The sequence below is a fragment of the Chionomys nivalis genome, chromosome 3, assembly GCF_950005125.1.
Source record: "Chionomys nivalis chromosome 3, mChiNiv1.1, whole genome shotgun sequence".
Taxonomy (NCBI): Eukaryota; Metazoa; Chordata; class Mammalia; order Rodentia; family Cricetidae; genus Chionomys; species Chionomys nivalis.
In genome coordinates this window covers 2366544-2383669 of record NC_080088.1, presented here as the reverse complement: position 1 = coordinate 2383669, position 17126 = coordinate 2366544, and the positions used below count along the sequence as shown (strand labels likewise).

General features: G+C 48.8%; 1 protein-coding gene across 1 annotated transcript; it reads right to left on the bottom strand.

The window, feature by feature from the left end:
• Positions 1-12277: 12277 nt before the first annotated feature.
• Positions 12278-16592, bottom strand: Hmgn1 (high mobility group nucleosome binding domain 1). The gene is made up of 6 exons (XM_057764955.1): positions 16456-16592; positions 16270-16299; positions 16163-16192; positions 16016-16066; positions 14242-14364; positions 12278-13078 (listed from the first exon to the last, which is right to left on the bottom strand). Exons 1-6 carry the CDS (start codon positions 16468-16470, stop codon positions 13034-13036), a joined length of 294 nt encoding a protein of 97 aa, XP_057620938.1. The 5' UTR covers positions 16471-16592; the 3' UTR covers positions 12278-13033.
• Positions 16593-17126: the final 534 nt, after the last annotated feature.

Here is a 17126-nt window from a genome sequence, read left to right as displayed (position 1 = left end):
ACTCAGAGATCCTCCTAGATGCTGGGATTAAAGGCGTGTACCAGTAATCACAGCACATGCTGGCAGGGATGAAGGAACCTTCGTAAATTGATGTTAGGAATGCAGCAAGAAACACTGAAAAGCAGGTTTCCAAATGGCAAGGTTGCTCAATAGCTCCCAAGCCTGATGACCTGAATTTAATCCCTGCGACCTACATGGTAAATTCCACAAGTTGTCCTCAGACAAACAATTGTTAAAAGAAAAGATGTTTAGAGTGAGGAGGTGGTGGCGCACTCGGGAGGCAGAGGCAGGCGGATCTCTGAGTTCCAGGGCAGCCTGGTCTACAGAGTGAGTTCCAGGATTGGCTAGGGCTACACAGAGAAACCTTGTCTCAAAAAACACAAACAAGGGCTGGAGAGATGGCTCAGTGGTTAAGAGCATTGCCTGCTCTTCCAAAGGTCCTGAGTTCAATTCCCGGCAACCACATGGTGGCTCACAACCATCTGTAATGAGGTCTGGTGCCCTCTTCTGGCCTACATACAGACAGAATATTGTATACATAATAAATATTTTTTTTAAAAAGGAAAAAAACACAAACAAAACAAAGAAGGGAAGGAAGGAAGGAAGGAAGGAAGGAAGGAAGGAAGGAAGGAAGGAAGGAAGACAAAGAAAAGTTGGTTAGAGCTATGATGGTAATCTCAGCACTCTGGCAGGAGGCTATGGCTGGTGAACCACAGCCAGGTCTACAAAGTGAAACTTGGTATCCAAAACAAACAAACAAACAAACAAACAAACAAAAACAAAAAACACTGGATTTGATGCTGTATACCTCTAATCCCAGCGGTTTGTTTGGAGATCAGGAGTTCATGGCTAGTCTCAGCTACACAGGGAGGGAGCCTGACCAGGGATGGTGAGGTGTCTCGGGAAAGGGGCCATGGTAAACGTGTCTGTTGCCCCAATCCCAGGGGCCCACATGGTAGGACAGCACTGACTCCCAAAAATCGTTTTCCGAGTTCCACATGTTCACTGTGGTACTTGCACTCACACATATAAACACTAAATTGAAAAGTTTCTGCACCCCAAAAAGCTTCTCCACCGACGCAATAATCCTTATCAGACCAAATCAAATCAGATTAGAAAAAGCCCAGGTTTAATGGATACAAACACTCTCAAAAGGTTTTCCAGTCCCCCCCAGAGAGGAGACAGTAAGGAAGACCGGAAAATACCCTGTGGGAGTGGTCTTGAGCATCTCTGGGGAAGGGTCATCATTTGACAGGGTTTCTTGGGGCAGAGTCTGGACTGAGGCAACACCCAGGGGAGGGGGCTTGGGCTGGAGACTCTTGCCTTGGGTATATGGATGCCTGGGGCCGGGGTGTGGCTTCCATCCAAACATTCCAGAGTCTTTGAATATATGGATGCCAGGGACTGGAGCGACGCTTCCACCCAAACATAAATAAATACATGAAATTTGAATGTATGCTAAAATAAAAGCTAAGCATAAACTAAGCATCCAAGTGGGACGTACATGTACAGGGTAGGTCTCTCAGATCTCGTGTATTCCAGGTCTGCCAAGCTGGCGACGTCCCCTGCCTGGTAAGATCCGTGTAAGAAAGCTGCCAGGGAGCTAAAGTCATCACTCAGAGGAGAGATGCACACATGACTAACCCCACCCACTTGGTAAAACTGGGACACCGAGGCTGGGTGAAGACGCCGGGAACCAAGGGCTGTGTAAAAGTCACAGGAAGGGGACCTGTGCCCAGACTCTGTAAGCAGACTCCACCCTGAGTGAAAACTTTTGCCTTTGCTGATTTTAATCTGTGCTTTGGCACCTTGCTGGGATTTAAAGTCACCGGAGGAGTACACACTGGGGCTTGCCTGTGAGGATTTGACGGGGGCCCTTGGAGTGTGGTGGCACCATTCCATTCCCTGGGCTGGGGTCCCAGGCTGAACAAGGAGATCTGAGTGCCAGCATGCAGCCTCTGCTTCTTACCAGGGGCTGAAGTGGAACCAGGTGCCCATGTTCCTGCTCCATACCTTCCTGTCACTGCGCCCTCCCTCAGCCACGCCCTCCTACCACAGACTATAGCTCCCCTTAAGCAGCAAGCCCAAATGTGCCCTTGCCTTTAAGTTGCTTGTTACCAGGTATTTGGCTTACCACAATGGAAAAAGTAATTAAAACACATTATAATAAAACATAATCTCAACATTAGCTTTTTTTCTGAATCCTATGAGTCTTTCTGATAAATGTTGCTCTGGGACCCAAACTCAAGGGCTTTACTCACGTAGGTAGACTGAAATTTTCTCAATGAAATAGGACCCATATTCGACTCTCATGTGAGAAAATATAGAAGTACGGCTTGTAACAAAAACCTGTGTGTATGTCTAAGAATCTCGGTCATGAAATCATAAGAAAATGGAAAGAATCAAAATGACGTTCAAGTTATGAAAAGGCAAAACTAACCCCTGGGACCGGGGATACTGACTGGAAGACAGAGTCCGTGCCCTGGTTTCATCCCCAAATTCCCAGCATTGACAAAGACATACTGATCTGTGGTGGCTAAACAAAGGCCTTAGGAGGGGTGGAATAAGGTGTGTGTTCTATGACCTGAGGGGTGAACAGGTGCTACGACAAACAGGAAGCCCAAGATTGGAACGTTTCACAAGATGCAAATTTTACCTCCCAGAAAAAAAAAAGGAAAACCACAAGCAAATATTGAACTTTAATTAATAATATGTGTTCAGAAGCTATAGAGGAAGTGTGCTCTGAAACAAGAGGCCAAGACAATGTTCAGCAACAGAGGAGACGCGCAGGATGGCAGGGCAAGCAAGAATCATCAAAAACACACATTGGAACGCCAGGCGGCAGTGGTGGCGCATGCCTTTAATCCCAGCACTCAGGAGACTAAGACGCTTTGGCCCTTGTGAATTCAAGGTCAGCCAGGTCTACAGCTCACGTTCCAGCACAGCCAACGAGGTTCATAAAGAGACCTCGTCTCAAAGCAAACAAAAAACACAAATTGAAGGGTTCATGGGTATTTTCTACAAAATCTCCCAACTTCACTCTTTATGTGAAAACTCCGTAGAAGACAGGAGATAAACACTGCAGCCCAGGCCGGGGACACTTGGTTACTGTTTCCTAGGAACTTAAGTCAGGCTGTGCTGCTCTGTGGGTCTGACCGGTTTTCTGATTTATCCAGCGAAGCACTGCTTTCGCCAAAGCTTAGAGCTTCCCTCTTTCTCTAGAGCTCCGCCCCCGACTCGCCCTGCCAAGTGTTGGAACTCGCTGCCTGTGTAACTCAAATGGCAGCCCCCTCTCCCAGACCCTTTTCCCCTTGTGGGCAGCTGACGGAATTTACAGTTGCCGCTCTGGGAGTTTTCTTTTAAACTCTAGTAAAATCGGTCTTGTGCTTTGGGGAGGAGGAGAAAGAAAATTTAGGCAGACTAAACTCCGTTCACATTCTAGCTAAGCAGCTTTTCATGTTCAGTGTGACCACAGTGCTCTTTTTGTCCAAATTAAGAAACACACATGGAGGGGCTGGAGAGAATGGCTCAGTGGTTAAGAGCATTGCCTGCTCTTCCAAAGGTCCTGAGTTCAATTCCCAGCAACCACATGATGGCTCACAACCATCTGTAATGAGGTCTGGTGCCCTCTTCTGACCTGCAGACATACACCCAAGCAGAATATTGTATACATAATAAATAAATAATTAATTAAAAAAAAAAGAAACACACATGGAGCCTGTGTCATACAGGGACGTATTCTGTAGCCCAGATTGGCCTCAAACTCATGGTAGTCCTCCTGCCTCAACTTCCTAAATGCTGGGATCACAACCTGGCTGAAAGAGAGCATGTGCACCCTAGTTAATTGACTATCACAGGAGAAATTCAATGGGAAGCATCAGTTTAGACTAGGGAGATACAAGAAAGCTCCAAAAAACCATTTCAAAACACAGTCAAGTTAGACGAAGCAAAACGCAGACATCCACAGTAGAAGAAAGGCTCAGAATAGGAGTGGGTGCCACATGAGGGACTGATGGAAGGAGAGGTCGTGTTCTGTATGTTCTGAAGAACGCGCCTGTGGTTTTGAGTGTTTATTTAGCATGTAGTAAGCACAAGAAAAACAACAAATAGAGGCAGACAGGCAGCAAACCATCACCAAGCCTGGCGCCTACAGAACCGGCACACACGAAGCTGCAGCAGCTGCCGACGGAAAGCGAACCCGTGGGCTTACAGCGGTGGCGGTTCTTTATGGGGAGGAGCAGCAGCTCCGGCCACTCTCTATCACCGTAGGCATTTCTGAGCCACCAGAGTAGCAATAGTGGCCTCTGTTGGAAAGGTCTCTCCCACCAGCTGTTGTCAAGGGCACAATGGGCCGCGGAGGACACTTTGACAGTCTTGAGCCTGAAATAGGGTCCGTGTGCCTAGTTTGTCAGCAAACTCTGTCAGCAACGGGATAACTGACAATGCACAGCACTGAAGATAACGCCTGTGTTTCTCTCGATGCTGACAATTACTTTAACAGCTGGACTTTCAGCTCTCAGCTTGTCTACAATTTTAAATGTGCTCACTTTGCTTTCCTCATCAAACCTAAGTTTCTCACGTCTTTCTGCTCTTTGCTGCTCTCTTGTAGACCTGGGAAAGAGCAGCCCCAACACAGCCTGAATGCCATGTCTTGAAATATCCCTTCTTTTTTTTTTCCTTCCAAGATAGGGTTCCTCTGTGGCTTTGGAGCCTGTCCTAGAACTAGCTCTTATAGATCAGGCTGGCCTCGAACTCACAGAGATCCTCCTGCCTCTGCCTCCTAAGTGCTGGGATTAAAGGCGTGCGCCACCACCGCCCAGCTGAAATATGCTCTTACTGAGTGCATTGGTCTAATACCCGGGAGCTCAGCCTCACTCAGGTTCCCAGGATGGGCAGAATGCAGGAGACTCTGTTCTAGAATGTCAACTCCCCAACCTATCTGAAGCTTTGAGGAAGAGCTCCATGTCTCTCTCTGCACTCTGGTCCTTTGATCTCCTAACAGAAGGTCTCACTGTGCTCTAAGGTGTGGGACCCCAAGTGCTAGAAACACCTTAGTGTGAGCTGTTTCTTTTAGACAGATTCGGTGTTGTGTAGCCCAGGGTGGCCTTGAACTCACAGAGACCCCTCTGCCCCTGTCTCCTGAGTCCTGGGATTAAAGGTGTGTGCCACCCACTTCCTAGTCTCTAGGGCTTAGCTCTGCACTCTGATCTCCAGGCAAGCTTTATTTGTGGAAACATAAACACAATGTCACCACAATCGTAAGTGGAAGGCACAGCTGAGGGGTGCAGGCTCTGGTCAGTGCGTCCAGTCAGGAAACGGTTGAGTGCCTATGTTCAGGTCTCTGCCCTCTTTTAGTTCAATCTGGGACCCCCACGGAATGGTGTTGCCCACAAAGTGAGTCTTTCCCACTCGGTCAAACCTTCCATGGGGCTAGAGAGAGGGCTCAGCAGTTAAGAGCCAGTGTTGCTCTTGTAGAGGACCTGGGCTCCGTCCGTTCCCAACACCTACATGGTGGCTTGCAACCATTGCTAACCCAGTTCCAGGGGATTTGATATTCTGTTCTGATCTTTGCAGACACCAGGTATGCAAGTACAGACACACAGGCAAAATAATCATGCATATACAATAAAATAAATAAATCTAAAACAAGAACAAACAAAACACCTCTTTAGAAACACTTTTGGCTGGATGTGGTGGGGTACAACTTTATCGGCATTGGAAGGCAGTGGCAGAAGGATCTCTGAGTTCAAGGCCAACCTGGGCAACAGAGGGGCAGCTAGGACAAAACAAAACGACCCTACTCAAAACAAAACACAATTGTGAAAAACACCCTTACAAATCAGAGCCTTGGCCAGGTGGTGGTGGATCACACCTTTAATCCCAGCACTCAGGAGGCAGAGGCAGATGAATCTCTGAGTTCAAGGCCAGCCGGGTCTACAGAGTGTGTACCAGGACAGCCAAGGCTACACAGAGAAATCCTGTCTCAAACAAAACAAAAGGCAGGAGCAAACTGGAGCCTTGTCTCCCAGGTGCAGTCAGGATTAACCATCACAGAATCAGCGGTGTGGTCACTTTGCTTAAGCATCCGAGCACACAGATTCTCACCTCCATGCACCCTATTCCAGGCAGGCATACTGGCCCGGTGTACACATCCTGAACCCCAGATTTGGAGAGGCTGAGTCGGGAAGATGCAGGACTTCAAAGCCAGCCTTGGCTACAAATGGGGTTAAGAAATTAGGGTGCCGGGCAGTGGTGGTGCACAGCTTTAATCTCAGCACTTGGGAGACAGAGGCAGGTGGATCTCTGTGAATTCAAGGCCAGCCTGGTCTACAGAGAGAGTTCCAAGACAGGCTTCATAGCTACAGAGAAACCCTGTCTCAAAAAAACAAACAAAACAAAAAGAAAAAAAGATGTCAGGGCTGGGGATATAGTTGAGTGGGTAGATACTTCTGCCATTTCCTTGGCACCATACGAAGCAGGCACGCCGACACACACCTGCCAACACACGCACACTGACACGTGCCTGTCATCAGAGGCAGAAGCAGCAGTGGTTCACGGTCATCCTCAGCTGTTAGGGGGTTGAGACCAACTGGAATGGTGGCGCCCAGGCTCAAAGGGAAGCAGAGCAGCCAGCCGCTATTTACCTCTACAAAACCCTCATACAGAATGATCTCCGCCCAGCCATAGCCCTTCCTGTGTCCACCTCCTAGTGTTAGGGTTAAAGGTGTGAGCCACCACCGCCTGACTATTTCGATCTGTCTCTGCTCCCAAGTGCTGGAATAAAAGGTGTGTGCCACCACTGACTGACCTCTCTGACTAGCTAGGGGCTTGCTCCACACTCTGGTCCTCGGGCAAACTTTATTTGTTAGAGCACAAATATCACCACAATTTATTATGTAAGTGGTTGTTTTTTGTCTGCATGTATGTCTACACACCACAAGAAAGTATCAGATCACAGGACTACAGTCTTGGACAGTTATGAACCACAAGTGGGTGCTGGGAATTGAATCCAGGTCCTCTGGAAGGGCAGCCATCTCTCAGGTCCAAGGCCTTGAATTTTAATTTTCCTGCCTCAGCTCCCAGAACACTGAGATTACAGGCACGTAGCACTAAATCAGGCCTTTTGAGAAGAAAGTTTTAGAGAACATCTTACTACATCTTACTTATTCGGGGTGAAAATGTGTCTGTGCACTACAAAGGACACGCGGAAGGCACAGGAGAACTTGCAGGCATAGGTTTTCTCCTTCTGCTACTGGGTTTGGGGCTAGACTCAGGCCGCCCGGTTTGGAGGCAAGCACCTTCACCGAGTGAGCACCTCACCACTCTTCCCGGCACTGAGATGTCACTTTAAAAATAGACGGTGTGAGCTGGGCGATGGTGGCGCACGCCTTTAATCCCAGCACTCGGGAGGCAGAGGCAGGCGGATCTCTGTGAGTTCGAGATCAGCCTGGTCTACAGAGCTAGTTCCAAGACAGGCTCCAAAGCCATAGAGAAACCCTGTCCCGAAAAACAAAATAAATAAATAAACAAACAAATAAATAAATAAAAAATAAAAAAAAATAGACGGTGTGTCTTTGGACAGGCCTGTGTCGTTAATCTTTTCTTCTCTAACGGCTGTGAGGGATCCCCTTACACCACAGTTGAAAAGATCTTTTGGAATGGGGCAAGACGACTCTCCTCTTAGTCAAATGCTTTTATCAGAAGTTTTGGGGGCTGGAGAGTTGGCTCAGAGGCTGCACACAACCGTGAAGAGTGGAGTTTGGGTCCCAGCACCTACATGACAAGCCAGGTTGTAGCGAGCTGCGTGAAGCCACACCTGATAGCAATGTAGAGAGCTGCGTGGAGTCGCACCTGAAGGTGCTGGCTCCCGCCCTCCGCAATCCCGAAAGCGGGTGCTCTCTGTGATAATCAACTCCTATGGCTAAAGCCTGACTTATGCTATTATCATGCAATGACTGTCAGCTGCTTGCATATGCGTGGACCTATGGGCAGTGCCCACCTGGCAATCTGAGGTTGGTGGCCCAGGCCTACTTAAGGGCTTGGAGAGGTTTGCCCGGGGGGAGAGAGAGAGAGATTTTACAATTGTCAAAAGGTCCTGAATAAAACTGCAGTGAGAAGAGCTCCGGTGGTCGCGTCATCCTTGCTGGACGAGGGGGGCCGCGACACCAGGTGTTTTGCACACATCTGTAACCCCGGCACTGATGTGGGCAGAGACTGGAGAGAATCACTGAGGCTCGCTCGTTTCCAACCCAGTCAAGAAAACGTAGCCCCATCCCAAAGAAATAGTTGGAAATCACAGAGGACACCTGACATGGTCCCTGGCTTCTGTATGTGAACACAGGCACCTGTCAACAACACACACGTGTACACACAGAGAAACGAATCCTTACAGAGTATGTATAATTGTTTGTACTTGTGTCTGTGTGGAGGTATATACAATGAGTGCAACGGGGGTCCCTGCAGGCCAGAGCCATCAGCTCCCCAGAGCTGGAGTTACAGGTTTAATCCCCAACACTCATCGATGGAGACTCACAACTGTAACTCCAGTTCTAGGGATCTGGCACCCTCTTCTTACTTTCAAGGGCACTAGGAAGGCAAGAACACTTATACACATATAATAAAATCTTTATTGGTGTTATATTTTAAATCTGAAATGTAGGCCTATGGTCCTCAGCTAGCAAGGCCTCTGGGTGGGTTGGGTTCTAGCTAGAGAGGGGACGTTACTGTGGAAGACTTTTGAGGTTAGGGCTTCTTTCAGCACAAACTCTGCTTCAGGATCCCCGACATGTGAGCCAACTAGCTGCACTTCCCAGTTCCCACCACTACAGCTGCCTGCCATGCCTTCGTCATGGTGAACTGACCGCTGTCTGTGAGTCAAACAAAGCTGACAGATTACAGATTTGCCTGCCTCTGCCTCTGTCTTGCGTGCTGGGACTAAGGCACGTGCCACCACCATCCAGCAGGTTTTCTTTCTTTTTTTTTTTTTTGGTTTTTCGAGACAGGGTTTCTCTGTGGTTTTGGAGCCTGTCCTGGAATTAGCTCTTGTAGACCAGGCTGGTCTCGAACTCACATCCGCCTGTCTCTGCCTCCCGAGTGCTGGGATTAAAGGCGTGTGCCACCACCACCCGGTTCCAGCAGGTTTTCATTTTTTAAATTTATTATTATATTGCCTGCATGTGTATGTGTGCTTCATGTATTTGCACCAAGCGTCACCAAGAGTCAGGTCCTTGGAACTGAGATTACAGATGACTACATGTGGGTGCTGGGAACTGAACCCAGGTCATTCACTGTAGCACAAATAAAAACCCAGAGACAGATATTGGGGTTCAAGCTGAAAATCAGAAAAGCAAAGCAGCCAACCACTAGAGAGTTCTCACCTCTACTCATGCTCAGACTGAAAGGGGAGAGCCACCGAACCTCAGACTGAGACCCTGAGTTCCTGTCTCTTCCCATTTATATTCCTCTCTAGTGCTGGGATTAAAGTCCTGCACCACCACCGCCCGGCCTCTATGTCTAGCTAGTGTGGTTGCTGGGATTAAAGGTGTGTGCCACCACTGTCTGGCCTATATGGTTGACTAGTGTGGCTAGCTTTGCACTCTGATCTGCAAGAAAGCTTTATTTATTCAAACACAAAATATCACTATAATTTGCAAGAGCAGCAAATGCTATCAACGTTTTTAGATAAAGATGCCCCAGTAGAGACTCTTCTTAAGGCTGTCAGCTTCCACTCACACCCCCTTTTATAGCAAGGAATCTAGCCATGGCATATATTCTTTATAAATTGCTTGTTTTTGATGATGAATAAGGTATTATGAGCTAGTCATGGAAGGGCAGAGCTCACTTCAGTGACTATGAGGCCACTGCATAGACACATTTAATTAACCTCAATGAATGTAATACCTAGTTCCCATTGTCTTCAAAACCAAAGTAAAGCAGAGTGAAAACAACACACAGCTAAGGCTTATGTACACTTACCAAGGGTGACATCTTGCACATTGAAAACATTTCTGTGTTTTAGTATTTTGCCTGCATGTCTGTGTATGCGGACCCTTTGTGTGCCTGGTATCTACAGAGTCCTAAAGAAGTTTCCGATCTGGAGCTGGAGCTACACGTGGCTGTGGCCATACTGTGGGTGCTGGGAGCTGAACCCAGGTCTTCTGCAAGAGGAGCCAACTGGGAACAAATGCTTGGACTTTTGAAACCAGCGACATACCTCCTCCAAGGCCAGACCTCCTAATCCTTTCCTCTCAAACAGTGCCTTCAACTGGGGAAGCATTCAAACATATGAGCGTATGTGGCCGTTCTCATTCTGACTACCACAGAACCTACCTAAAGCCATTTTCCAACACGGTAATTGGCATTATGAACAAGAGCTGTCCATTCCAATTATCCACTTACATTGGTAAAGCAATTTTCTGTTCAACAAAACAGTCTCAAAGTCAAAACACATCAGGGATTAGTCCCCCAGCTTGTCACTTATCAGGGAACACAAACCCCAGTACTTCTAGGGACCGTGTCACCTTGTGGCTACCATTCCATGTTCCGCCAAGTGGGGAAGGACAGGTGAGAAAGCAATGCCGTCCCTCCCTCATGAGGAGGGTCATCTGTCCATGTGTTACTTTCATTGGTTAATAAAGAAACTGCCTGGGCTTTTTGATGGGGCAGAATTCACATAGGTGGGTGGAGTAGACAGAACAGAATGCTGGGAGAAAGCAGACTCAAACAGACCATGATTCCCCTTCCAGAGACGGACGCTGGCTAGACTCATGCTAGACTCATGCCGGTAAGCCACGACCTCATGGTGGCATAGATTATTAGATATGGGTTAGTCAAGATGTGAGAGTTGGCCAATAAGAGGCTAGAACTAATGGGCCAGGCAGTGTTTTAACGAATACAGTTTCTGTGTAATTATTTTGGGTGTAAACTAGCCGGGGAGCCGGTGTAGTGAGGACAGCGAGCAGGCCTGCTTTTCGTCCCACCCAGCTCCTGCACGGCTAGCTTTACACCTGAAATAACAATACACAAATTGTATTCTTTTAAACACTGCTTGGCCCATTAGCTTTAACCTCTTACTGGCTAACTCTCACATCTTGATTAACCATTCCTAATAATCTGTGTAGCACCACGAGGTGGTGGCTTACCGGGAAAGATTGAGCATGTCTGACCTGGCAGCTGGTTCTATGGCATCTGTCTCACTTCCCTTCTTCCCAGCATTCTGTTCTGTTTACTCCACCTACCTAATTTTCTGTCCTATCAAAGGGCCAAGAAAGCTTATTAACCAATGAAATTAACACATAGACAGATGATCCTCCCCCATCAAGCTGGGATCCTGGTGGGAAGGCAGTCCACTGCTTCCTTTTGCAACAATCTCCAAGAATAGGAAGTGCTCTTGATTACTAAGCCATCTCTCCAGCCCTAAAGAGCAACTTTTAAAACAGCTTTAAGGGCATGATGACATGGTAACCCCAGCCCTTGAGAGGCACAGGTGTATCTCTGTGGGTTATATGACATGGTAAACCCCAGCCCTTGAGAGGCAGAGGTATATCTCCGTGGGTTACACAATAAACTCCAGGACAGTCAGGGCTGTGTAAGAAGTGTGAGGAGCTAAACTCGGGTCCCCAGAATTTCCTGTTGGCCACCCTAGCTAGGTTGCAGGCATCCTTCAGCCTCAACCCCCAAGGTAGCCACAAATCTATGCTATTGAACCTGGTTGTAGAATTTTTCCTATTCATTTGGTGGTGTTGGGTAGACTCCAAGGCTATTCAGATGCTGGGTAAACACTAACATCAAGTTATAGTCCCATGCCCACAGATCTCCTATGTGCTCTTGCCCAGGAGTACAGATCTAACTAATAGCAGAGAACATTTCCCTAGCATCTAAGGCAAGAAAATCAATCCAAAGTCATCCATGGCCACTAAACAAATTTACAGGCCAGTCTGTTACATGAGACTCAAGAATCTGTCAAGTGAGGGGTAGTTTATCAACCCCGTTTCCCAGTCACCAGTAAGTTTAACACACAAAAGAGCAGACGCCACTGTACAGCTATAGACCCAAGTGCTCAAGGAGTCAAGGCCAGTATGTACATCTCAAGAATTAGAGAAGCCATGTATGATGGCACATGCCTTTAATCTCAAACAGGCAGGAGACAAGAGGCAGGATACCTGAGTTGAGGCCAGCTTTGTCTAGAATGAGTTCCAAGACAGCCAGGGGTACACAGAAGGAAACAAATGAAGTTAATCAGAAAATTAAACCAATCTGGCACTTTCAAATACTCTTTCACAACGGAGAATTTATTGGTTGAGGAGTAAAGTACACAGACATTTCAATTCTTAAAACATGTACCCAAACTCTGAGGAGTCATACATTGTGTTCACGTACCCAAAAGAGCCATGTGTTGTTTCTCTTTGAACTTACTCCAAGTGATGTTCCATCCTCAAACTTGGCGAGTCTTCCCCAAGACCTCACATAAACTGCTCACAATCCTCAACTCCACTGACTCACCATTTTATGCCACACACAGGACACACTCTAAAGTTCAATGTTTCACAGCACATTGTTACACTTGTTAGGAAAATGGACTGCCATGGGCAGACAGTCCTGACAGGGCAAGGACCGAGGAGTGGGTTTTTAGCCAACAGTTCTACAAAACACGACACCGGATATAACGGAAATATTCCAGACACAAACGCACGACCAAGACACCAAATACCACTTAGTATATGCTTTGTGTTGTAGGATATAAAACTAGCCCCCTCTACGGAATGTTATGGTGACCCCCGAGACAGTCACAGCCTCTCTTGATTCAGTATCCTGCTATTTTCTGGTTGTACCAAAAAATAAACAACCAGCAAGTGATTTAACCTCTTAAAAAAATCATTTACACTTAAAAAATGGGATGAGGCAGGATTTCTCCCCACCTTTAAAAATGTTTCTAGAGCTACTAAAAAACTCGCATTTACAAAATAGTTGATAAAAATATTCCTCTGGATTGTACAAGAAGGGAGGCGGGGACATTGACAGACAGGATGGATGGTTAGTCGGACTTGGCTTCTTTCTCTTCTCCTTCAGAGGCTGGACTCTGCAAACCACAGGAAAAGAGAGATCAAGTATGCCATATGCCACGGCCACAATCAACACTTAACACAGCACAGCATGGGTGCCATTTCTTTCCTTTCCTTGAGACACCGTCCTTCCATATAGCCCGGGCTATCTTGGAATTTATTTCTTACAACAGGCTGGCCTCAAGCTCAGAGATGTACCTTCCTCTTCTCCCAAAGCGCAGAGATTAATGGTGTGTGTCACTATGCCTGCCCATCTTTTTTTTCCTTTTGGGTTTTCAAGACAGGGTTTCTCTGTGTAGCCCTAGCTGTCCGGGAACTCACTCTGGAGACCAGCCTGGCCTTGAACTCAGAGTTCTGCCTACCTCTGTGCTGGGATTAAAGGCATCTTCTTCCACCACCTGGCCAAGGCTCGGGTTTGTAAGGGTGTTTTTCAAATTGAGATGCAAATATCTGACCACTAAGAACCCTTGTGAGTTCAAGGTCAGCCTGGTCTATACAGCCAGTTCCAGGATGGCCAGTGCTACATAAAATACTCCTATAATACTATTCCAGTTGGAGACTGAGTTGGTAGGTGGTCACACAGGATAACCCAGAGTGCTAATCCTCAGCACCCATCAGAGCCAGGTGAGTGCTGCAGGCTGTCTATCAAGGGATCCCATTAAAATACATAAAATGGAGAATAACAAAGATCCCCATGTCAAGTATGTATGTATGGACACCACATAAAACCCATCATTCCAATTTGCCTTCCTAAGCTTCACAAGTACATCAAAAGGTTAGAAAAATAAGAATTGTGGGCGTAACAAAAGCTAGTTGCTGTCAGCCTGCTGGCTCATGCCTGGAATCCTAGTAGCTAGAGGCTTAAGTAGATGCATCATTTCAGGATTAGACTACAGAGACTATCTCTAAAGGACAGAACATCTGTTACCAAAACCTTACACAGCAGTCGGGCAGTGCTGGCACACACCTTTAACCCCAGCATTTAGGAGGCTGAGGCAGACAGTTCTCTGCGAGTTCAAGGCCAGCCTGGTCTACAAAGTGTTAGAAGAGCCAGGGCCGACACACTGAGAAATCCTGTCTCGAAAAACAGAATCAAACCCTAATTTGCTACATCCAAGATTCAATTTAACATCTGTTGCCCAAAACCCAACATGAGTGCACGCAGGTGTACTCTTCTGACCTGGTTTTCGGTCTCTCCGTTCTCTGCGGGCAGATCCGTGGTTTGCTGGTCGGCCACTTCCGCTTGTTTGCCCTTTGCTCCCCGCTTCCCTTTTGCTTGCACTTTTTTATCCGATGATTTATCCTGAAACAAGAGTAAGAGAACATCTTAACACACTTTTCACTTAATTTTGACTTGATGCAGACTGTATCGACAATGGGTATAACAATGTATCTTGTGAGACAACCTCAGACACCCAGAAACACAGCCTTGGTATCGGACAACTTGAGATTCACCCCAACAAGGAGACCATGAGTCCTGAGAGTCACCATCACACCTCTTTAGACTCAGCCTAAAACCTATGCTGTACTCCCCACAGCACCATGGCCATTACCACACATCAGAGATTAAATGCAGAAGTCTTGTAACCCTACCAATCCAGCAATGTCTTTTAAGCATGAATAACCCACCTGCCACACAACAACCACCGCTCTGACAAGATCTGTACCCACATATGTGGGTCTTTCATCTTTAACAATGCACACGTTGTGAGGCCATGTTGTCTATCCCGCCACACAGTCCCTTCTTGATATTATATAATGAACAGCTAAAAAGACCAATTGTGAAGTGTTTTAATTTGGGTGTTTATAGAATGTGAAAAGCACACGTGTTAGTGTGAGGATATTACTTGAAACATTAAGTCCAAAACTAAACCCTAAGCAGTATGAAATTATTTCTGGATCCCATCTCGCTTATAGGAAAGGAGCGTAGTGATCCCCTCTTCCCAAAACCAAAGCAACATCAGTTCTCTGTAAAGATTATGGTTGTGGTACTAACACATACATGTATCAATAATTGGATGCAATAAAAGCCAAATTCTTTATGGGTGCTGGTGACTTACATGACTTAAAGGGCCCCAAGGTAAACAAGATAACCAACACTGTCTTAAGGGAACGTGGAGGGCGGGGTTCCATATAGTAGGGTGACTTTATTCGACCCATTCTGTTTTATCTTTTTTTGTTTTTTGAGACAGAATTTCTCGGTGTACCACCATTGGTTGTCCTCAAACTTCCTTTGTAGACCAGGCTGGCTATAAACTCAGAGATTCGCCCGCCTCTGCCTCCCAAGTGCTGGAATTAAAAGCATGTGCCACTACTGCCCAACGGCACGAGAAAGTCTTAGTTGCCATTGCTAGAAGCTGTGTTTAAAAAGACCACTAACAGCTGGGCGATGGTTAACAGGAGGCAGACCCTCTTCCTGCCTCCGTGATAAGCGCGCGCATGCGCGCACACACACAAACACACACTCATACATACTTACAACAGCCACTATCCCAACAGTTCAGTTTCTACTCATGTCCACAAGATGTTCTTTTCCTGTAATTATGTACACGCACATGTGCCTGTGCCGGCTGTGCCTGAAGAGGCCAGAAGAGGTTATCACACCTTTTTATCCCCTGGAGCTGTCACTCAAACAGATCCAGGTCCCTCTGTAAAATCAGTGTGCGCGCTCTTAACCAGTGAGTCATCTCTTCGGCTCATAACACGCTTCTGAGTTCTTAAAAAAGGCCTGCACTTGTGTCTGTGCATCGCGCGCATCTGGGGCTGGAGACCTCTAGAAACAGGAATGATGGACGTTCATGAGCTGCCTTGTGGGTGCTGGGGACTGAACTCAGGCCCTATGCAAAAACCAAACGCGTACAACTGCTAAGGATGTACCCAGCCGCCCGCAATGACCTTCCAGGAGCCTCAACTGCAACCGAGCGGCCTGCCTGCACATCCGTTTCCTGACCTACCTTTCCCGCGGCCTTTTTCGGCTTCGCGTCCACCTTGGCAGGGGCGGGCTTCTAGGGAGTGGGGACAAAAAAAAAAAGGTAAGAGGCGGCGAGCGGCCCTGCAGAGCGCGGCCCCGCTCGCTCCCGCCCCGGCCCCGCGGTACTCACGGCCGACAGCCTCGCGGAGCGGCGCTTGGGCTGCGGAGAGAGAAAGCAGGGTGAGCGACGCTGCGACCGCACCCCCGCCGCCCTGCCCGCCCGAGGCCCGCGCTCACCTCCGCCTTCGCCGCTCCGTCCGCGCTAACCTGCAGAAAGAGCGAGCCCCGGAGAACAATGCGGCCGCGTGACGTCACGCGAGCGGCTCGCGCCCCCCGAAGATTCCCGAACCCGCACCCCGCTCCGGCCCGACCCCTGCTCGGGGTTCCGCCGCCCGTCCCTCCCGTCCCTCCCGCCGCGCTCACCTTCCTCTTGGGCATCTTGGCGGCGCTGGATGGGAGGCGCGTGCGAGGCCGAACCTGTCACGGAGCCGCCGCCGCACGGACTGCTGCGACCCGCCGCGGGGGCGGTGGGAGAACCGGATGGAACCGGATTGGGGCCCGCCCCCTCTCCCCCGCGCCTCCCCGCCGGCCGGGCCGCCCCCCGCCCCCATTGGCTGCGCCGTCCACCAGCGCCCGTGCCCGCGTCCCCGCATAGGCGCGGCGGCCTGTCACTCCGCCGCCTCGCCCCGCCCCCCGGGCCCCTCACTCGGCGAGCGCGACCCCGGCCGAGGGGCGGGCCGGAGCCGCCCGACCCCGCTAGGTAGTTTGTTTGAAGCCGACTGCAAAAGTGCGGTCTGCGCGCTGATTCGCGGGGGCGTGTCACGTGGCGCCGCGTCGCCCTCCCACAATGCCCCGGGCGGCTGGCTCACCAGTCTGCCCTCCTGTCCGCTGGCCCCGCGAGGCTTCCCCGAACACCTGCCCATGGGGTCTGCTCCACGGTGGCTGTGGCTGGGGTTCAGCAATGCCTAGGCGAGGTTCGCCATGAAATGTCCGTGGAGGTGGAGGCTGGGGCTGGGGCGGACAAGCAATCTGGCCGGTGGTGCAGACGCGCGCGCTGAGCGGGCAGGTCGCGCAGGCGCAGCTTCTTCCACGCG